Source organism: Muntiacus reevesi, chromosome 9 (assembly GCF_963930625.1).
Source record: "Muntiacus reevesi chromosome 9, mMunRee1.1, whole genome shotgun sequence".
NCBI classification, from domain to species: domain Eukaryota; kingdom Metazoa; phylum Chordata; class Mammalia; order Artiodactyla; family Cervidae; genus Muntiacus; species Muntiacus reevesi.
In genome coordinates, this window is record NC_089257.1 from 13556872 (window position 1) to 13580790 (window position 23919).

The 23919-nt window shown below is 39.8% G+C and overlaps 2 protein-coding genes across 2 annotated transcripts; both read left to right on the forward strand.

Annotated features, from left to right (window-relative positions):
* Window positions 1-2897: 2897 nt before the first annotated feature.
* LOC136175695 (olfactory receptor 4C3D-like) lies at window positions 2898-3824 on the forward strand. Its single transcript, XM_065945940.1, has one exon. It carries the CDS (start codon window positions 2898-2900, stop codon window positions 3822-3824), a length of 927 nt encoding a protein of 308 aa, XP_065802012.1.
* Window positions 3825-16040: 12216 nt separating this feature from the next.
* On the forward strand, window positions 16041-16967 carry LOC136174307 (olfactory receptor 4C3D-like). Its single transcript, XM_065944374.1, has one exon. It carries the CDS (start codon window positions 16041-16043, stop codon window positions 16965-16967), a length of 927 nt encoding a protein of 308 aa, XP_065800446.1.
* The last annotated feature ends 6952 nt before the right edge of the window (window positions 16968-23919 follow it).

Genomic DNA, 23919 nt, shown 5'->3' on the forward strand with positions numbered 1-23919 from the left:
GTCAACTTGTTCCTATGTTTTTCTCTTGTGACTATGATTTAAAGAATCTGCCCAAGTGCAAGAGACCTGGGATCAATCCCTAAGTTGGGAAGATGCTCTGGAGCAGGAAATGGCAACCTGCTCTAGTACTGTTACCTGGAGAATTCCATGGACAGAGGAGTCTGATTGACTATAGTCCATTGAGTCACAAAGAGTAAGACATGACTGAGTGAGTGATATTTTTCACTTTGTTTTCACATAGACTTAAAGATGAAGTTTAAAAAAAAATGCTATAAAAGTATTTCTCTGATGCTGTTATGAAATAATTGGGTTGTTAACAAGACCTGCTAATGGTGGAGAAATACCCATGAGTTCCAATTAGCCACACATAAGAAGTTTCTTAGACTTTACCCACAAATAGGATGCACGGTTATGCTTTTAAGACCTATCCAAAGGTGCCATCAAGAGACACTGAGTGAGCCGGCATTTTTAACCTCATGACTTTGCTTCTTTCCTGGTGAACTAACAGCTGCCTGGGGCCTGGCCATGGCGCTAGGTCAGACACTCTCATTGGTGAGATTATTTTTTGAAATCACATAATCATATATTCTCAGGTATAAATGTGTGTCGCAAGTCATATCATCACTCCTGATCCAAATTTACCTGAGGTTTCAAACTTTCTTAAGCATGCAAAACATCAAGAAAGGTAGAGTTGGCTACAGTACTAGCAATTTAGAGGTAAATATTTTAGAATCTTTTTTTCTTATTCATATGTATTTAAATTAGTTGAGCTAATAATACAATTAGCTACAATGAGATAAGTTAGAATAACTATACAATTTAAGTATGCATCCAAAATTTTCCTCACTTAATATTACAGCTGATAATTTTTTCACATTGCACAATTTTTAAAAGCATCTCTGTTAAAAGCTGCATGTTATTAAAAAAGATCTACTATATTTTAATTGTCCTTTTCTCCATTATCCTTTTCTTCCACACCCTTTCTAAATTTTCCACAGCTGTTAATGATTATGTTGACCATATGTGTACATAATTATGTTTCCCTTAAAATATTTTACATTAAGGTTTATTCCTAGAAAAAGTATTATGGAGCTAAAGAAAAATTTAAAAAGTAACTTATTTTGCTTCATAGTTGTTTGTAAAGCACTTCTGTGAATTGTGTCTAATTCTTACTTTATTTACACCGTCTCTTCTGTGATCTGCTGGGAGATCCCACTAACAAAGGAGGAGTTCAGCCAAGCTGCTGCTTCGTGTTCCCACATATGCATACAATTTTCATCATGGAAAATTGAAAAAATACTGTTTCTATCTGCTTATCTCTGAAGAGACATGCTGCATGGAATATGTTTCATTATGTTTATTTCTCTTCTCTTTGGCAAATTTATAACCCCACACTGTATTAGTAACACACCCTGTAACCAGGAGTGATGGGAGGCGGCTGCTGTGGGAAGACCGGAGGAGAAGGCGTGAGGATGCACGGAGCAGAAACAGAAGGGGTGGGGAGCTCGTGCAGGTCACGGGTAGGTGTGCTGCCGCTTTGATGATACAATTTCAAGGGTTAAGTTCACTCAATAACATCACTTTTCATGATTTTATGTGAGCAACATACATCAGTGTGCACAGCAAGGGCTCAATAAATACTCGTTTGATGAAGGAATCTGTAGTAGGAGTTAATAGTAAGTAATGGATTTTATACATGTTTCGATAGTTGGTGTATTGAAGTTGGTGTATTGATATATATGTTTTTTGTATAGTGTATTAGGTATTTCTCTAATTTATCTAGCAGAGTATTTTTTCCTGTTCTCCTTGTTAAATTTTTATTGTTAAAGCTTTGAAAATAAGGGTTTCCTATGCTTGATAGATCCTTGTGTGTTGAACATCTATGAAAGAGTTTATGTTTCAATCCAAGTCTTCCAAAGCTATAAATTTATAGAATATGACTATGCTAAATTGTATGTGGAGCAGAAGTTTGAAGAATAAAAAAAATTTAATAAACAAACACACTATCTTGAAAGAAAAATGACCCAATATGTGTACTTTCTTAGAAGCAATTAAATACTTTCATGGTTACTCTCGGGAGTGTGTCAAAAACCGTTACACTGGAGTGTAGGTTCCTTTCAAGTGTTTATCTGTTTCTTATAAAGTAGAGAGATTACAGATAAACAGACTTGGAGGACAAGAGCACTTGCATTCCTGCTGAGTTTATGGTTTGGGGAAGCAGACATATGCTTAGCCTTCGAGAATGGCCAATCAGTACCAAGCCCGTACTCATCACCACTAGGTCTCAGGCAGTGCAGACATTCCGGGCACTCTGGTAAGTGATGAACAGCTTATGGGTCCTGCTAGGTACAAGCGAGCATGCGTCTCCAAGGACTTAAACACACCGCACTAAATTCCCTCCATGTGATAGATACTTCTTGACCATATTTTTTTCTTTCCACAGTTTGACCTGAGGGTTGGAATATAAATTCTCATGGAAGAGAGAATAACTCTTTCCTGTGTATAGCATGTTTCAGCTTACAAGAAACCTCTGAAAATTGCTGTTTGTTACCTCATAGACACAGAGTCGGGCTTGGGAAGCACGGGGCACCGAGGTGACTTAGTCCGACGGAGTTGGAACCAGTAGGAGAATCCAAATCTCATGTAGGAAGCCCAGTGTTTTCTTGGCAAATCACACATCAAATGCAGCCCTACTGATGTTTGACAGGTGACAGGTGCTAGATGTCTGAAGAGATGCAAAATACCATGGTGAAAATAGGAAAGAATGGAAATGAGTACAGGGCAAAAATTCCAAGGGCATGTTGAACAGTGACGATTTTGTTCTAAGAAAGTCAGATCACAAGCCTTTCATGATTAGTGAATATCATCCTTTATCCCAGGAAGCTGTTGCTTACTGAATGGATGTCCTCAGGCCTCCCAACAATGTGACAGAATTTGTTCTCCTGGGACTCACACAGAATCCACATGTGCAGAAAATACTCTTCATCATCTTTCTGTTCATTTTCCTCTTCACTGTGCTGGCCAGCCTGCTCATTGTCATCACCATCTCCCTCAGCCCTGCGCTTTCTGCTCCCATGTACTTCCTTCTCACTTATTTGGCCTTATTAGATGCCTCCTTCACATCTGTTACCACCCCCAAATTGATTGTTGACTTACTTCATCAAAGAAGAACCATCTCCTGGCGAGGATGCATGACTCAGATCTTTTTAGAACACTTCCTGGCAGCATCAGAGGTCATCATCCTCACTGTCATGGCCTACGACCGCTACGTGGCCATCTGCAAGCCTCTGCACTACACGGCCGTCATGCGGCAGGGGCTCTGCCAGCTCCTGCTGGTGGCGGCCTGGGTCGGGGGGGTCCTGCATGCCTCAGTGCAGATCCTTCTCACCATGGACTTGACCTTCTGTGGTCCCAACGTCATTGACCACTTCACGTGTGATTTCTTCTCACTGTTGGAGCTTGCCTGCAGTGACACCTACATACCTGGAATGGTGGTGGCGGCCAACAGCGGGGGCATGTGCTTGCTCATTTTTTCCCTGCTGCTCATCTCCTACATAGTCATCCTGAGCTCCCTGAAATCCCATGGCTCTGAAGGACGGCGCAGAGCCCTCTCTACATGTGGCGCCCACTTTACAGTAGTGGTGCTCTTTTTTGTGCCTTGTGTGTTCACCTACACGCGTCCTGTGGCCACTTACCCTGTGGACAAGTGGGTGACTGTGTTCTCTGCAATCCTCAGTCCCATGTTAAATCCTATCATTTACACAGTGAGAAACACAGAGGTGAAAAAAGCCATGAGGAATCTGATGAAGAGAAGAGTAGTGTAGGTGTTCAGAATGCCAATAAAGTGATGATTTATGTACATCGGGATGATTAAGTGTGAATACTCAGTTGCTAAGTCATGTCAGACTCTTTGCAACCCCATACCAGCCAGACTCCTCTGTCCATGGGATTTCCCAGGCAAGAATACTGGAGAGGGTTGCCATTTCCTTCACCAGAGGATCTGTGCAACCCGGGATCAAACTAGCATCTTATGCATTGGCAGGCAAAGTCTTCATCATTGAGCCACCAGAAAAGCACACGTTGTTTTCGCTGTTCGGTCACTAAGCTGTGTCTGCTCTTTGCCACCTCATGGATGGTAGCATGCCAGGCTCCTCTGTCCTCCACTATCTCCCGGATTTTCTCAGATTCATTACCATTGAGTCAGTGGTGCAATCTAACCATCTTATCTTCTGCTGCCTCTTTTCTCCTTTTGACTTCAATCTTTCCCATCCTCAGGGTCTTTTCCAATGAGTTGATCCTTTCTACCAGATTGCCAAAGTATTGGAGCTTCAGCTGCAGCGTCAGTTCTTCCAGTTAATAGTTAGGGTTGATTTCCTGTATGATTGATTTCTTTGATCTCCATGCAGTCCAAGGGAGTCTCGAGAGTCTTCTCCAACACCATGGTTCAAAAGCATTGATTCTTCGGCATGCAGCCTTCTTTATGATCCAACACTCACATCCGTACTTGAGTACTGGAAACACCATAGCTTTGACCATATGGACATTTGTCCGCAAAGTGACATCTCTGCTTTTTAATATGCTGTACGTATGTTATAGCTTTACCTCCAGGTAGCAATTGTCTTTTAACTTCATGGCTGCAATCTAGTTCTGCAGTGAATCAATATGATTGTGATATTGACCATATGGTGATGCCCATATGTAGAGTCATCTCTTGGGTCATTTAAAAGGGTGTTTGCTATGGACAGTGTGTTTTCTTGACAAAACTCTGTTAGCCTTTGTCGTTTTTCATTTTGTACTCTAAGACCAAACTTGCCTGTTATTCTGAATATCTCCTGACTTTCTACTTTTGCATTCCAATCCCCTGTGATAAAAGGGATATCTTTTTTTTGGTGTTAGACCTTGAAGGTCTTGTAGGTCTTCACAGAGCCAATCAGCTTCAGCTTCTTCAGCTTCAGTAGTTGGGACATAGACTTGTGCTACACTGATGTCGAATGGTTTGCCTTGGAAGCAAACTGAGATGAGTCTGTTTTAGAGATTGCCCAAATACTGCATTTCTTACTCTTTTTTCTAACTCTGAGGGCTACTCCATTTCTTCTAAGGGATTCTTGTGCACAGTAGTAGATATAATGGTCATCTCAATTAAATTCAAGTCCCTTTTAGTTCATTGATTCCTAAGATGTCTATGTTCAATCTTGCCATCTCCTGCTTGATCACATCCAATTAACCTTGATCCATGGACCTAACATTCCAGGTTTCTATGCGATATTTTTCCTTACAGCGTCAGACTTTACTTTTACCGCCAGATGCATCTACAGTTGAGTGCCATTTCTGCTTTGGCCCAGCCGCTTCATTCTTCCTGAAGCTGTTAGTAATTGCCCTCCGTGCTTCCCCGGTAGCATATTGGACGCCTTCTGAGCAGGGGGCTCATCCTCTAGTGTCCATCTTTTGCCTTTTCGTATGTTCATGGGGCTCCCCGGGTAGGAATGCTGGAGTGGGTTGCCGTTTCTTCCTCCAGTGGACCATATTTTGTCAGAACTCTTCACTATAATCCATCCATCTTGGGTGGCCCTACATGGCATGGCTTATAGCGTCATTGAGTTGTGCAAATTGCTTTGTCAAGACAAGGCTGTGATCCATGAAGGGACTGAATAAGACTAACTACTTTATTAAATTGTCATCATCTCTGATGTGAAATCTATTATATGAATATAATACTCATGCAAGGAGAACTTTCATATGATATTACCCTGTTTTATTAATTACAGTGTCCTCAGCCATAGCATATTTTCAGTATTAAAATAGATAGTATTATCCAATTTAATAATTGAATAAATATTTAAACACTGTATCTGAATTGGTGGTAAATTTTTATATATAGAGCAAACATCAAGTCAGAATATATTGAATACTAAATAAAAAGAGAGAAAAACTTGCAGTGACATGTAGAAAAATACATGATAAATTCATCTTTGCTGAAGCAAAACAACTGGTCTGGTACTTTGGTTTTAACTGTAAATAGTCTGAAAATGGTTATAAAATATTTTTCCTTCTATCACTGTCACATCTCCAGTTCAGTTCAGTCGCTCAGTCATGTCCAACTCTTTGTGACCCCCTGGACTGCCACACACCAGGCTTCCCTGTCCAGCACCAACTCCCAGAGCCTGCTCAAAATCATGTCCATAAAGTCGGTGATCCCATCCAGCCATCTCATCACAACTTACAGACCTTAATCAGTGATACGGTTTAGTAGTGTTTCTACACAGAGAATGAGAATGTTGGATTCCATCACAGACTCAATGGACGTGAGTCTGAGCAAGTTCTGGGAGACAGTGAAGGACAGGGGAGCCGGCATGCTGCAGTCCATGGGGTCACACAGAGTCAGACACGACGGAGAGGCTGAACTGAGCTGAGCTGAAGCTGGGGATTATTGAGGGAGGCATTGCCTGCACAGGTCACAAAGACTCGGACACGACTGAGCGACTGAGCAACAGCATAATTTTTAAATTTAGTGGAGAAATCCCGGTGTACTTAATTGAGTAAGAATCAGTTTTGAACAGATTCCAGTTCTAAGATTTAATGATCTATATAGTTAGAAATGGATAAAATGTACAGTGGTCTTCAACTCTATTGGGGCAAAAAGATGATACCCTTTTAAGAAATGCTATAAAATTTGGGGGAGGTCCTTCATTAGCCTTAAAGCAATGCACAAAAGAAAGAAAATAAGACACAGTAATGTCTCCCAAAATTTCAACTTCTCTAGTCTGGCCACACCAGACTTGACAGAATGAGAAGAACTAAGCAACTGAATGGTATTTTCTGTTTTGGAGTTAGTAGGAAAAGTAGTTACTAAAATAAATTTCCCTAGGAAATAATCTATAGTGTAAATAATAACAGTTTTCTGAATAATCAGAGACTCCATGGAGAAAATGGAGACACAGCTAAGTGAAATCAAATATTTCTACAAATAACAATGCAGCCTGTCACGCTGTCTTGTCATCATGGATGAAAGATGAATTCAGAGTAACTTAAAAAGTCTTCAGTCACACAGAAGCCTTCACATCACATCACATCAAGCCTCCATATGGTGACAAAGACACCTGATATTGGGAGTCGGGCTTCCCAACCGTGCAACTTTATTATGTAAGACATTAAATTATTTTGAAATAAATAAAGCTTTGATTCCAATTCTGGTTTTATCACTTAACATGCTTGACTTTTGGGAAATTAATGAGATGGGGTAAGCCTCAGGTTCTTTGAATAAAAAATGGAGATTTCTGTCTTATTACAGTAAACGTTGAAAGTGATGCATTAAACTGTAGCACAGGAGAGATACAATCAGAACAGAATTGAAAGAGAATCGATAGTTTCGGCTGCTTCAGGAAAGCAAACTGTTAGAGGCCGGAGCAAAGGTAGACCTAACTCTCAGGAGGCTGCTGCAGAGGCCGGGAGTTGGGGCAGGAATGATCAAATCAGGGATACGTTCTGAAAGTAGAGACAACTCGATTTGCCAAAGGCATGAATGAGTCGTAGGAAATCAATAAGGGAGTGAAGAACACTGTGAGATTTATTGTCTGAGCAATGGCATTGAAGTGGATACCACTTAACAAGATAGGGTACACTTTTGCATTGTGGAAATTTTAAATTATGTATTATATATACTAAATTGATATCCAAATGCAGATGTCCAGAATTGGGGATATGGCATACAAAAATTTGAAAATAAGGGTAGATGTCAGAACTAGAGATGCAGCATTTGATAGCCTCGGCATTCACAGGTCAGGAGATGGGAACTTCCAAGTAAGGAGCCCCTGAACGGCATCTCAGTGATTTCTTATACAATCCAAGTCAGTGATCTTTTCACAGTTTGATCTATTCATGCTTGATGTGTAAATTCCTTTGTGCCTCAATAATTTTGCCTTTGTGACTGCATAATGGTACATATTTCTATATAATTCCCTTTCCATCTTTATTTGTTCTATCACTATTTCCTTAAATCTGAACTAAATTCTCTGATTTCAGTTTAATAGATATATTCCTACCCTGTAACACTTAGTATTTTGCCAATATTTTTATAATAGCTGTTTTTCCACTGGACTGGAATTTTTGATGCATCTTTATATGTTATATCCTGGGGACAGGGAACTAGGCCTTTTCAGACTTGGTCATCACAATGTGTCTGCCACATTGGACATGAACTGGTACACTATACTCACGGTTTGGCTTCCCAGTTGGGGCTAGTGGTAAGGAGCCAATGCAGGAGACAAGAGGCACAGTGTGATCCTTGGATCGGAAAGATTCCGTGGAGAACATAGCAACCCACTCCAGGATTCTTGCCTGGAGAATCCCAAGAACAGAGAGCCAGGCAGCTACTGTCCATAGGGTCATAAAGACCTGGACATGACTGGGATGACTTAGCACCCACACATTGTTTTAATTGATTGGATAAAGGACAAGGTTAACTTACAATACATTAAAAATTCCCCCCTCTTCTTTTGTAACTTATCTGGTTCTAATACATGACTTCAATTTCTATACAGATAAGACAGAACCAAGGAACGATGTAACTTATTTCATCCTATTGGTCTTCACACAAAATCCAAAGGAGCAGGAAGTCTTTATTTAATTATCTGTCTAATATCAGAAACAGAGCTAGTATTCACATCTGCAGTCTTCAAAATCCAAATTTGATACTCTTTCAACCATTTCAAAGATATCAGTGGAAAGATATTTCATCAGAACCTCTTTCATATGACAGGAATTTAAAACTTGTCTTTTATAAATACATATTCATAAAAGTTGTTTTTATGCTTAAAAGTCTAAGCAGTTGTTTCTAAGACAGCTATTTGACTTACTAGTATCGAGGATGATGTGGACAGTTATATAGAAAGAAGCATATTACTATATAAGTGTTAGAATTTTGGCTTACATTTAGTTCCTTGAATTTGTAATCCTCTTTGAAAACTACTTTAGAAGATTATTTATAAGGAATATTAAAAACCAGATAAAAATCAATACTCCACAGTTTATTTATAAGGAATAATAAAAACCAGATAAAAATCAATACTCCACAGTTAACCAAAGAGAGCATTTCTCAGCTCACTTACACAACTTAGAAGGCTTTGCTGTGAATTAATTCTGGCTTTTTTCTAAACTGGACTGTGCTTTTAAAATGTGAGTGTGTGCATGTGTCACAGAAGTTTGCACAGCTCCCTTCTTAGACAGAAAGGTCCAGCCTCCGACTTCAAGGGTACCGCGTGTTTATTTTTCACTTGGGGAGCTATTGCTTTACAGTGCAGTGTTAACCTCTGCTCTGCAGCAGTGTATACATACACACTCCCTCTCGAGCCTCACTCCCACCTCCACTTCCCCCCTCTAGAGCATCCCAGCGCCCTCAGCTGAGCTCCCTGTGGTCCCCAGCTTCCCATCTTGCTGTTGTTCCATTGCCATGTCTTGTCCGAGTCTTTGCAACCCCATGGACTACAGCTTGCCAGGCTCTTTTGTCCTCCACCATCTCCAAGAGTTTGCTCAAATTCGTGCTCATTGAGTCAGTGCTGCTAGCTAACCACTGCATCCTCTGTCACCCCCTTCTCCTCTTCCCTTCAGTCTTTCCCAGCCTCCCACTGGCTAGCTGTTTTACACATAGTAGTATATTATCTGAGAAATTAATGAACTCCATGATAGAAAAATATTCAGAAGGCATATTATTAGCAATACATGATACAGAGTAAGAAAACCACTTTTGGAAACAGGAGATATGTGTTTTATTTTACAGTATGGCAACTTTATACTCTAGAGCCTTAAACAGTTCTCCCTATTTCTGTGAGTAGTTTACTTAGGTAAACTGCAAATTGTTTCCAAGTTCTGTCTTTCTACCCAAGCTAATATGTTTACTGTCATAAATTTTGTTATGTTTGCTTCTACTTCAATTAGAAGCAACATGGAAAAGTTATGAAACCACAGCCTACCTCCCAGAACTTTTCATGCCTCGTAAACAACATAGATGATGTCTTTCTGGGATGAAAGTTCCTTCAGATGGCCTAATACATCATGAGCTCTCTCTTGACTGCTTTGCTATCCTGAGAACATTTTCTCTACCTACTATTGAAGTTTATGAATCTGCCCATAAGAACATTTTGATACATGCTTGTTTTTTTTTTTTTTTTTTGTTGTTGTTGTTGTTAAATTAGTTCCTAAAACTATCAAACATCAAAACAGACCTCAACTACTTTCTGATCAGCTGTGACATGATCCATACATTTTTTGTTTTTCTGCTTTCTTTCTGGTTTGCCTTTCAAGTGGAGAATCTGTTACTATCTCTGCAGGATTTATAAACCACCTTAGATTTGTATTATAGAAATAGACTGCCTGGCATAGCTCCAGAATTCTTGTTTGAAAACTATTTTCATGGACAATCTTCACTGTTTTACATCTAAATCTGCTCTCTTTCCCTTTTCTGCTTCTCTAAAACCTTGTGGAAATGGACTAGAGAGATTTAGGGGTTCTCAAACAATCTCTCTACCCAGCACTGTAGCTATTCAAGTCAAGGCTGGATGGGCATTGAAAGGGCCATGATTGAATGGATTTCAGTTTTTCATAAAGTTGGGGATGGTGACTCTATCAGTATATGCCAATTCTGTGATTTGACTTTCTTTTATTCCAGTGTTGAAAGAGCAAGTATAAGACAATTCCATGATGATACTTCTGCAAAATTCGTATCCCCCAGAGGTCTTTAGACAGGTTACAATCCTCATTGAAACTGTTTTGGCAGCTGCTATCACAGATACTATTGCAGAACCATAATGTTGCAGTGTCCAGTCAGATTAGGTTTGGTCATGTGTTTTCAGTTCTCTTAAACTCTTTTCCTTCCTGACACATTCTGCTCACAGTGATCACAATCGCTGGGGTCAATCTAGAGTTATCTACAATTTAGTTTTCTTCTTATTAAAGAAAGCATATTTTAATATCTTGAAGTAGCTGTGATTTCACATAAAATATTTCTGAATTGAATTTGTTTGCCAAATGATTTTAATGTCAGCTTTATTTTACTAAGTAATTATAGTGGACTTCACAATTGGTGGCAGCATAAGAGTCTCATGACACTTTAGTCATAGAAAATATAATTTAAAGATAAGTGTCCCGCCCCAAGATTCAGCAGTATGGCTTCTTATTTTCCCTTGGTAAATGGTGTCTTTACTCCCTTTCTTACATTTTCTTATACAAATTGTGAGTATTATTTCCTATTTTTTATATTCTGTAGGTATGCTGCAGGATTAAATTTAAATGGCAAGTGCATTCTACCTTATTTGGATATATTTGAACACTGGAATAATTTTCATTATTATCATGTTAGTCTAATTCCAGAACTGGAACAAGAAACAACTATTTTGAAGAAGTACTGTAAACCTTATTTAGCGTGAAGTGTTCATAATATAATAGGGTTCATAATAATCATTTAATGTGCACCTGAAAGCAATATATAGAAATGATGATTACCATGACTGGTAGATCAGTAAAAATAAAATATTATGATAAAATCTAAAAATCAGATAGCTACACACCTAAGTATTTTATTTATATAGTATCAAAAATTCATGCTCTGTTTTTAAGCTCATTTACTATCAAGTATGCAAGCTTGTAAGTGGTCATCTTGGTGCTTTTTTATTTTGTGATGATGTTTTGTTTTCATGTAGACTTAAGGATGAAGTTTAAAATTAAAGATGAATATTGTAAAAGCTCTTCTCTAATGATGCCTTGTTTAAAATAATTGGGTTATTGGCAAGACCTGCTAATGATGGAGAAATACCCCTGAGGTCAATTAGCCACAGAGAAGATACTTCCTACTTTGCCCAAAAAGAGGATATGTGGTAGTGTTCTTAAGGCTTATCCAAAGATACCATTTATAAATCAGCAAAGATGCTTATTGCAGCTGAGCTAGTTGACATTTTTAATCTTATAACTTAACACTTCTTTCCTTGTGAACTAGCAGCTGCCTGGGACTTGACAATGGAGCTATGTCAGACATATTCATAGGTGAGATTATTTTTTGAAATTATATAATCTTAGATTCTCATATTTAAATGCATGTTGCAGATCATATAATCACTGCTCATCCAAACTTACCTGAGATTTAAATCCTTCTTCAGTGCACAAAGCATCAAGTGAGGTATACTCAACTACAGTACTAACAATTTAGAGGTAAACATATTTTGGGGTCTTTTATATTATAAATATACATTTAAATTCATTAGAAGAATAATATAATTAGTTACAATGAAATAACAGAGTTTCTATACAATTCAAATGTGCATCCAAAATTTCCCCACTTAATATTACAACTTCAGAAATTTTCAATGATAATGAACAATTTTAGATGCAGCTTTGTTAAAAACTACATATTATTCAAAGAAAGTGATTGTATTTTAATTATTTTATTCTTCACTTTTGAATATTCCACACTGTTTCTAATTTTCCATAGGTCTTAATAATTGTGTTGAACATATTTATACCTAGTGATCTTTCTCTTTTAAAAATATCTTACATTAGGGCTTATTCCTTGAAAAAGTATTGTGGAGTCAAAGAAAAGGGAAAAAGTAATTTATATTTCTTCATAGTCGTTATGTTTAATTCTTACTTTATTTGCATTCTAGTCTATTTTGATCTGTTGTGAGACCTTACCTCAGAATGGGGATTTCAATGAAGCTGCTGCACTTTGATTTAAGATTTGTATAAAATTTTCATCTTAGATAATTAAAAGTAAAGTTCTTTATTAATTTATTTGTGAAAGAGAAAGTTACATTTTGCCAAATACATTTTATTATATTTACTTCTCTTCTCTTTGACAAATGTACATCTCCAGTTCTCTCAGTCTATTAGTAATGCAGTATCCTGTAACTGGATTTCCCAGGTGGCGCTAGAGGTAAAGAATCTGGCTGTCATTGTGGGAGACCCAGCGAGCATGGGTTCAGTCCCTGGGTGGGGAAGATGCCCTGGAGGAGGGCATGGCAACCCACTCCAGTATTCTTGCCTGGAGAATCCCATGGACAGAAGAGCCTGGCGGGCTACAGTCCATGGGGTCTCAAAGTGTCAGACACGACTGAAGCAACTTAGCACCCACTCCTCCTGTAACTAGGAGTGATGGATACTGGACACTATAAAAGATGGGAGGAAGCATGAGAAGGAGTGGGAAGGTCATTCATATCACAGATGGGTGTGCTGCTGCCATTTGGTAATAGAATTTCAGGCACTAATAACAGTTGATAATGACACATTTATGGCATTTTGTGAACAACATACACAACAACAACAACATGATATATATAGTAAGTATCCAATAAATAGTTATTGAATGAATGAGCTTGTAGTAGGAACTAAGTAATGGATTTTATATTATAAAGAAAGCTGGGGACCGAAGACTTGATGCTTTTTAACTATGGTGTTGGAGAAGAGTCTTGAGAGTCCTGGAGTGCAAGGAGATCCAACCAGTCCATCTTAAAGGAAATCAGTCCTGAGTGTTCATTGGAAGGACTGATGCTGAAGCTCGAATACTTTGGCCACCTCATGCGAAGAGTTGACTCCTTGGGAAAGATCCTGATGCTGGGAAATATTGACGGCAGGAGGAGAAGGGGATGACAGAGGATGAGATGGTTGGATGGCATCACCAATGCGATGGACATGAGTTTGAGTCAATTCCAGGAGTTGGGGATGGACAGGGAGGCGTGGTGTGCTGCAGTCCATAGGGTTGCGAAGAGTTGCGCTTGACTGAGTGACTAAATTAACTAAATACTATTTGCTATCGTTGGTATATATATATGTATTGATGAAATTTTCTAGCCAACTCTTTCTGTTCTCCTCATTAATTTTTTTCTTATTTTTAGAACTTTGAAAATAAGTATTTTATTTACTTGATAGATCCTTATGTATTGAATACCTATGCAAGAATATTTTTTATCAAGTCTACTGAAACAGTAAATTTACAGAATATGACTATATTAAATTGTATGTAGAACAGGAAATGGTAGCCCATTCCATTATTCTTGCTTGGAAAATTCCATGGATGTAGGAGCCTGGCGGGCTACAGTCCATGGGATTGTAAAGATTTGGACATGACTGAGCATGCATGAGCACTTGTGTGCATGCACGTGCATGCACACACACACACAGACACACACACACATGGAACATAATATTGAAGAATATAATTTATAAATTAAACACACTAATTATCTTGAAAGTAAAATGACTCATAAAACGAACTTTCCAAGAGGCAATTAAATATTTCCATAATTACTTTAGAGAGTGTCAGTTCAGCTCAGTTCAGTCGCTCAGTCATGTCCACCCCATGGACTGCAGCAGGCCAGGCCTCCCTGTCCATCACCAACTCCCAGAGTTTACCCAAACTCTTGTCCATTGAGTTGGTGATGCCATCCAACCATCTCATCCTCTGTCATCCCCTTCTCCTCCTGCTCTCAATCTCTCCCAGCATCAGGGTCTTTTCCAATGGGTCAGCTCTTCGCATCAAGTGGCCAAAGTATTGGAGCTTCGACTTCAGCATCAGTCCTTCCAGTAAATGTCAGGACTGGTTTCCTTTAGGATGGACTGGTTGGATCTCCCTGCAGTCCAAGGGACACTCTAGACTCTTCTCCAACACCACAGTTCAAAAGTATCAATTTATCAGTGCTCAGCTTTCTTTATAATCCAACTCTCACATCTATACATGCCTACTGGAAAAACCATAGCTTTGACTAGACAGACCTTTGTTGTCAAAGTAATGTCTCTGCTTTTTAGTATGTTGTCTAGGTTTGTCATACATAGCTCCTTCTTCCAAGGAGCAAGCATCTTTTAATTTCATGGCTGCAGTCACCATCTGCATTGATTTTGGAGCCCCCCAAAATTAAGTCTGTCACTGTTTCCCCAACTATTTGCCATGAAGTGATGGGACCAAATGCCATAATCTTAATTTTCTGAGTGTTGAGCTTTAAATCAGCTTCTTCACTCAGAAACTATTAAACTGGTGTGCAGTTTCCTTTTAGACGTCTATTTAATTTTCTCATAAAGTAGAGAGATTATAGGTGGGCAGAGCTGGAGGAGAAGATCACTTGAACTCATCTGAGATTATGGTTTGGGGAAGGAGGCATATGCTGATCCTTGGAGAAGAGCAATTCAGTGTCAGACACTCACCACCTAATAGGTTTCAGACACTGTGGATATATTGCAGCCACTATGGTGGGGACAGTGATGAGACACACCTGAACAGCTAACGTGTTCTGGTAGGTGCTGGTGAGTTTTTGTTACCAAGGACTAATGTACATTTCTCTAAACTCCTTGTTTATGACAGACACTTGTTGTTCATGTTTTTTCTTCCCACAGATGTGAGATTTCAAATGCAAATTTTCATGCAAGGGGAAATAACTCGGACTTGTGTGTAGCTCTTCTCAGCTTATAAGACACATCTGGCGCGCTGGGAAGACCCAGAGGGATCGGGTGGAGAGGGAGGTGGGGGGGGATCGGGATGGGGAATGCATGTAAATCTGTGGCTGATTCATGCCAATGTAAGACAAAAACCACTACAATATTGTAAAGTAGTTAGCCTCCAACTAATAAACATAAATGAAAAAAAAAAAGACACATCTGAAAATTACAGTTGCTAGCCTCACAGACACAGAGGAATTCGCGGAAGTATGGAGCACTTAGATGACTTTGTAGAGTCACATAGAGTTGAAACCATTAGGGGAATCCAGATCTCATGGAGAGAGCCCAGTGCTTTATCAGTAAATTATAACATCAAATGTTGTCCTAGGTAAATTATAACACCAAATGCTACAGGTGACAAACTCTGAGTGTTTGAAGCAATGGAAAGCATCATGGAAAAAAGAAAGACTTGAAAGGAGAACTGGGGCAAATTACCAAGGATATGCACCACAGTCGCCGAGATAGCACTGTTTCTATCCTGAGACAGCCGGATCACAATGCTATCATGATTAACAAGTATCACTCTTTATTCTTTGTAGGTAATACAGGCTCAGGAAGGTATTACTTGCTGAATGGATGTCCTCAGGCCTCCCAACAAGGTGACTGAATTTGTTCTCTTGGGACTCACACAGAATCCACACCTGCAAAAAATACTCTTTGTTGTCTTTCTGTTCATTTTCCTGTTTACTGTGCTGGCCAACCTGCTCATCGTCATCACCATCTCCCTCAGCCCCACACTTTCGGCTCCCATGTACTTCTTTCTCACTTACTTGGCTTTATTAGATGCCTCCTTCACCTCTGTGAGCACGCCCAAAATGATCACTGACCTGCTGTTTCAGAGGAGAACCATCTCCTGGGGGGGCTGCCAGACTCAGCTCTTTTTGGAGCACTTCCTGGGAGGATCAGAGATCATCGTCCTCATGGCCATGGCCTACGACCGCTACGTGGCCATCTGCAAGCCTCTGCACTACACAGCCATCATGCGACAGGGGCTCTGCCAGCTCCTGGTGGTGGTGGCCTGGGTCGGGGGGGTCCTGCATGCCTCAGTCCAGATCCTTTTCACCATGGACTTGACCTTCTGTGGTCCCAACGTCATCGACCACTTCATGTGTGATTGCTTCTCGCTGTTGGCGCTTGCCTGCAGCGACACCTACAGGCTGGGAGTGGCGGTGGCGGCCAACAGCGGGGGCATGTGCTTGCTCATTTTTGTCATCCTGGTCACCTCCTACATAGCCATCCTGAGCTCCCTGAAATCCCATGGCTCTGAAGGACGGCGCAGAGCCCTCTCTACATGTGGCTCCCACTTTACAGTAGTGGTTCTCTTTTTTGGTCCTTGTATATTCACCTACATACGTCCTGTGGCCACTTACCCTGTGGACAAGTGGGTGACTGTGTTCTTTGTAATCCTCTGTCCCATGTTAAATCCTATCATTTACACAGTGAGAAACACAGAAGTGAAAAAAGCTATGAGGAATCTGTTGAAGAGAAGAGTCACTTAGGATATTCAGGATGCCAAGAAAGTGATTATTTATACACATAGGAAGGGTTACACTTGTTTTAGATTGTGAAAAAGAAAGTTAATAAATTTTGCAGATCGCTGATGTAAAAGAAAGGCCTATAAAATATTATTTGCTGAATATTTACTAACAGATTGGTATTTATTTAGCATTTTGATAACTTTTAAATTGCTTCATCAAGGCTTCAATACTCACATTCATAGTTTCAGAATACTTAATTGAAATAACAACAATAAACTTCTAGTTCAATAATTGTAGAGTATATTAGTTTCCAGTGTTTTATTGCTGCTTTTCCAAATTCTCACATATGTTACATGTATAAAATTGATTTTTCCATAGGACGTTCATGTTAGAATCCCTGTTATTTTCTTAGGCTACCATAAATCCAGTAAAAGAAGATTCTTGATAGATACACGGGAAAGGGACAGATGGGGAGAGAAAAACTCAATGTTGATTTTTTTTTCTGTTAATTTATGAAATTCAGCAAAAGAAACACCCACAAAAGGAGGAAATGATAATTCACAATTTAATTCTTTTTTAGCACAAAAACTAAGTCAGAATTTTGAAATTACTCTTCATTTGCTCTTAAATATCTTTAAATATCTTTATGGCTCACAGTTTTTCTTGACTCTGAAGGAAATATTTTCTTTTTCTGTACCAGGGATTGAGCCATGTGAAACTGGGATGGGGTTCAGTTCAGTTCAGTTCAGTCTCTCAGTCGTGTCCGACTCTTTGCGGCCCCAAGGACTGCAGCTCACCAGGCCTCCCTGCTCATCACCAACTCCTGCAGTTTACTCAGACTCATGTCCATTGAGTCAGTGATACCATCTCATCCTCTGTCGTCCCCTTCTCCTATAGCCTTCAATCTTTCCCAGCATCAGGGTCTTTTCCAATGAGTCAACTCTTTGCATCAGGTGGCCAAAATATTGGAGTTTCAGCTTCAACATCAGTCCTTCCAATGAACACCCAGGACTGATCTCCTTTAGGATGGACTGGTTGAATCCCCTTGCAGTCCAAGGGACTCTCAAGACTCTTATCCAACACCACAGTTCAAAAGCCTTAATTGTTTGGCACTCGGTTCTTTATAGTCCACTTCTCACAAAAATCCATGCATGACTACTGGAAGAACCATGGCCTTGACTAGGGAGACCTTTGTTGGCAAAGTAATGCCTCTGCCTTTTAATATGCTATCTAGGTTGGTCATAACTTTTCTCCCAAGGAATAAGCATCTTTTTATTTCATGGCTGCAGTCACCATCTGCAGTGAATTGGGAGCCCCCAAAAATAAAGTCAGCCACTGTTTCCACTGTTTCTCCATCTATTTGCCATGAAGTGATGGAACCAGATGCCATGATCTTAGTTATCTGAATGTTCAGTTAAGCCAACTGTTTCACTCTCCTCTTTCACTTTCATTAAGAGACTCTTTAGCTCTTCTTCACTTTCTGCCATAAGGGTGGTGTCATCTGCATATCTAACGTTATTGATATTTCTCCCGGCAATCTTGATTCCAGCTTGTGCTTCTTCCAGCCCAGTGTTTCTCATGATGTACTCTGCATATAAATCAAATAAGCAGGGTGACAATATACAGCCATGACGTACTCCTTTTCCTATTTGGAACCAGTCTGTTGTTCCATGTCCAGTTCTAACTGTTGCTTCCTGACCTGCATACAGGTTTCTCAAGAGGCAGGTCAGGTGGTCTGGTATTCCCATCTCTTTCAGAATTTTCCACAGTTTACTGTGATCCACACAGTCAAAGGCTTTGGTATAGTCAATAAAGCAGAAATAGATGTTTTCTGGAACTCTCTTGCATTTTTGATGATCCAGCAGATGTTGGCAATTTGATCTCTGGTTCCTCTGCCTTTTCTAAACCAGCTTGAACATCTGGAAGTTCATGGTTTATGTATTGCTGAAGGCTGGCTTGGAGAATTTTGAGCATTACTTTACTAGCGTGTGAGATGAGTGGAATTGTGTGGTAGTTTGAACATTCTTTGGCATTGCCTTTCTTAGGGATTGGAATGAAAACTGACTTTTCCAGTCCTGTGGTCAATGCTGAGTTTTCCAAATTTGCTGGCATATTGAGCGCAACACTTCCACAGAATCATCTTTTAGGATTTGAAGTAGCTCAACTGTAATTCCATCACCCCCACTAGCCTTGTTGGCACTGCTGCTTCCTAAGGCCCACTTGACTTCAATTCCAGGATGTCTCGCTCTAGTTGAGTGTTCATGCCATCATGGTTATCTGGGTTGTGAAGATCTTTTTTTTGGGGGGGTTGGTAAACACTTTTTATTAAATTTCAATAAGAGGTATATGTTTAGGTTGTAAAGATATTGCTCCGTAAATCTGATAAATGTGTTTACATCACATGATCATTTTATTTTCCATCAGACACATTCACCTCAGTTGATTCATCCATGTCCTAAGCTGGTAGTTTCATTTTTATTATCGGCATTTTACAGAGAACAAATCGAAGCCAAGAGAGATTCACTTGCCTCACATCACATGTGTTTCCCTCGTTAGTATGTCAGGAACTATTACACTGGAATCCAGTCCTTTAAAAAGTTTCAGCAATCAACTTCCAATTCAGGTCTTTCAAACTCAGTCTTACTTTCTTTCAAATGAAACATTGCTGTCTGTAGATGAGGAAAATATCTGCAGTCTTAATGATTTACTTTGTTGCTTAGTCATGTCTGACTCTTTATGACCCCATGGATTGTCCATGGAATTCTCCAGGCCAGAACACTGGAGTGGGTAGCCTTTCCCATCTCCAGGGGATCTTCCCAACTCAGGGATCAAACCCAGGTCTCCTGCATTGCAGGCAGATTCTTTACCAGCTGAACCACAAGGGAAGCCCAAGAATACTAGAGTGGGTAGCCTATCCCTTCTCCAGGGGATCTTCCTGACCCAGGAATTGAACAGGCGTCTCCTGCATTGCAGACAGATTCTTTACCAACTGAGCCATAAGGAAAGCCCATGTCCTTCAAGAAGATATGTTAAATCTGTTGCAGTCTCTTCTCACATGTAGCAATATATTTTAGCATTACAATTTTTCTCTCTCTCTCTTTTTTCCACTTGGCATAGTGAGCTTTGCTAACTCACTTTTATAAAAGGCCAATGTTAGTATGGTAACAGATTTGTTTCTTTCTTAGAAAAGAAAATTCATCTTCTATTTCTTTCCCCATTAGTGAAATTGAGTACTAATATTGGTCTTCAGTGACCCAAAGGACTGTAGCCTGTCAGGCTCCTCTGTCCTTGGGATTCACCAGGGAAGAATACTGGACTGGGTTGCCTTGCCCTCCTCAGGGAATCTATCTTCTCAACCCAGAGATCTAACTGGTCCACCCGGGAAGCCCCTTAAGCTGTTAAAATGATCAAGTTTACAATTGATAATGATAATTAAGCATTTCAAGGGTCTAGACTTAAATAATATGTGGTTCATTTTTTCTTGTGACAGTTAGACATTAGCTGAGCATAATCCAGGGATAAGAATAGGGAAACTCTTGATTAAATACTGCTTCTACTCTAAGACTAAAGGGAGGATCTGAAGAGGAAATCTGAGGCCAGTGGTTGGGCTTTAGGGGCTATATGAAGGGCTTGCTGGAGGGGTGAGATGTTTAATGAGGTGTATATTAAAAATTGTCAACAGAAAACTTAGAAGATTCCAGAGCTGAAGATGGAAATATAAGGCCATCTGGCATTCTCACTTGGAGACTTGCTGGCTTGTGAATAAGTTTAAGGTAAATTAAGATGTCCTTTCATACTCATCATCAAGAATGTCTCTTGAAGACTAACAGCTACCTCATTATTTCCATTTTTTAAAAAATAAAACATATAAGCATGCAAGTATGTTTCCTTAAAATTAATGACATAAATGTGTGGATTTTTATATAAGGATACATTATTTTAATCTGGACTTTAGTGAAATTATTAGGCATTAAGTTCTCTATTGTTGAAGGCCAGCTACAAGGCTTTTCTCTCCCTTCCCCTTCTTGTTTTCCTGATGAAACCAATCAAATACAGCGAAACTATCTGTCTATATACAGTCTAGCGAAAAGGCTTGAGTTAGAGCTTGAAGCTTTCATACCAACATGCTAGAATAGAAACGTGACTACTTAAGTGAATTTTTTTTTTATTAACCAGTAACTGAAGAAAACTCTCCCTCTGTAGTGTGGTAATGAAGTACTTGCTGTATTGCATGTGAAGTCATGGCTGAGCTTTTAAAATTTGAATTAATTAGCAGTAATAATTTTAATTTATATTTAAACATATATTTAAGATTTACCTTAATAATAAGACTAACTGTTTTTGAGTAAAATTAATAAACCATGTGCATGAAGACCAGCACCACTTACACAAGAGATGCAGGTTTGATCACTAGGTCAGGAACATCCCCTGGAGAAGGGAATGGCAACACATTCCAATATTCATGCCTCGGAAATCCCACGGACATAGGAGGCTGGTGGGCCACAGTCCATGGACTTGGACAGGACTGAGCAACTAACACCACTACAAGGCATACATTTGCGTAGGTTCTTTAAATAATTTAAGCAACAAGTGTAATTAAGGACTTTACTGCGTTTCATAGAAAAAGATATGACTCAATGAAGGTAAGCCACACAAGTCTTTTAGACTTTATTTCCTTCCTCTCTTCTCACCTGACAACAGTGGTCCTTGTTGTCATAATGTGAAAATATCAAAACACAGATGTGATCACTTGCCACATTGTGGATACTGCCACTGAGACGTTGCCCCTTTGTGGGGCGGGGACGCTGCCCTCTCTCAGCTCTCCCTTGACCTTCATTCCTCGGGTGACTGCACTTTCCTGATTCCACTTTTGTTGGAGAGAGGCCACCTGATGATCTCATCTTTGAAGATATATTACCCTCCATGGGCATCATGAAAAGCGAAACATAATGGGCTCAAGAAACGAAATTCAGTGGTTGAATTTCAAAGAAAGTGGCACTTGGGTGAAAGGCATTTGGAAGAAGAAAAACAGCTGAATCACTGAGGAGACTGATCCTGGGCTCGGGCTTGAGGGCAGCGCCTTGAGGAGCTAATCGGTGTCGTTTCTCTAGGGCCTTCCCCACTGTTATCCCACAAGGTCACCGTCTTCACTGGAGAAATGGCTTCATGGCCAATTCAGTTTAGGAAATCAGACATTTAGTTCATTCAAAAAATATGGGTCGGTGTCTACAATGAAAAAGAAAAGCTGTGGGATTAGGTCTACGACGTTGAATAATACAAATAGGGTTGTATTTGTGTGGAACTAATTCCGGTGGTGAGTAGGTAAGTAATAAGCAAGTGAACAAGTAAAAAATAAAATGTTGTTAGTAATGGGTAATATGAAGAATATTTTATGAGAGGGTGGTGTAGGAGAGAAAAATTGGATATAGATTTGTGTAGTTGTTTGAAGCACAGCTAAAATTTCAGCTTACTCAGAGTTTAAATAAGCATACTATCCTCCTTCCATTTTCAAAAATAAGCAAGTTATTTAAAAACATGCATTCGAAATGAGTGTAATATCTTTCCCAAGTAAGTAAAAAATGGTTTCTTGGGGGATGAACTTTTTTTTACTGTTTTTGCATATAATGCACAGACATACATACATCACATAAAGAGGTAGCAAATTTGTGGCATTCCTATTTCAGAAGAGGAAGTGATTAAGGAAACGAAACATCCAACAAAATGCCCTTTGGGGCGGCAGTACTGAAAGAGAATCGTGCTAAATTGCCCTGCGCTGGCTCTGCCTGGTCGCTCTGTCGTGCCCGACCCTCTGCGACCCCGTGGGCTGCCGCCCCGCCAGGCTCCTCTGTCCGTGGGGATTCCAGGCAAGAAAACCGGAGTGGGTTGCCATGCCATCCTCCAGGGCATCTTCCCAACCCAGGGATGGAACACGGGTCTCCTGCGTTGCAGGCAGATTCTTTACCGTCTGAGCCATCCGGGAAGGTCAAGTAGCCCTAACTCATGTCTGTGTTGTTAGATGAGCGCATGGAGTAATTTTAGAATGCCAGGAAACTTAATCCAAGCAGAGGTTGGCCCATCTCCTGACCCTCAGTAAAACTGAGACTCTTGCTTCTCTGGAGACTTCTGAGATTGTGGTCAAGTACGTTTATTGGGCCAGTTATAGTCTGTGAAGTATGTTGCAGATGTAGGATACTGATTTTTTTATTGTTAATGGTAGAAAAAGAATAATGGCCCTAGCCCCCAAATATTTTTAAATTTTAAACATGCTATTTGAGAATACCAATTTTTAAGGAATGTGAAAGAATTTAGCCTTTCCTTTTTCTTGCTGAGGAGCATTTTTAAATGCTTTATAATGGCAGTTAGATGTGATACTATTTTAATGACAGTCTTAAAAGATACAGAGAAAAATACCAATACAGTATACTAACACGTATAAATGGAATTTAGAAAGATGGTAATGATGACCCTGTATGTGAGGCAGCAAAAGAGACACAGATGTATAGAACAGTCTTTTGGACTCTGTGGGAGAAGGCGAGGGTGGGATGATCTGAGAGAATAGCATTGAAACATGTATATTACCACATGAGAAACAGATCGCCAGTCCAGGTTCAACGCATGAGACAGGGCGCTCAGGGCTGGTGCACTGGGATGGCCCTGAGGGATGGGATGAGGAGGGAGGTGGGAGGGGGGTTCAGGATGGGGAACACATGTACACCCATGGCTGATTCATGTCGATGCATGGCAAAAACCACCACAATATTCTAAAGTAATTAGCCACCAATTAAAATAAATAAATTTAAAAAAAAAGATACAGAGAACTCCAGATCAGGTGATGGAAAAATTCAGCCTCGGAGCTAGTGAGGTGATCAAGAATAAGTCCTACTGACTTTTCTTCATCTCTATTATCAGGCAGATGAATCATTGGGTGGTTTTTCTTCTACTGAAGAAGAGAACTTAGTTAAACAAATAGCTC

What these genes read in the sequence shown, in the direction of transcription:
- LOC136175695 (XM_065945940.1), top strand. Translation starts at nt 2,898, where the DNA reads ATGGATGTCCTCAGGCCTCCCAACAATGTGACAGAATTTGTTCTCCTG.
- LOC136174307 (XM_065944374.1), top strand. Translation starts at nt 16,041, where the DNA reads ATGGATGTCCTCAGGCCTCCCAACAAGGTGACTGAATTTGTTCTCTTG.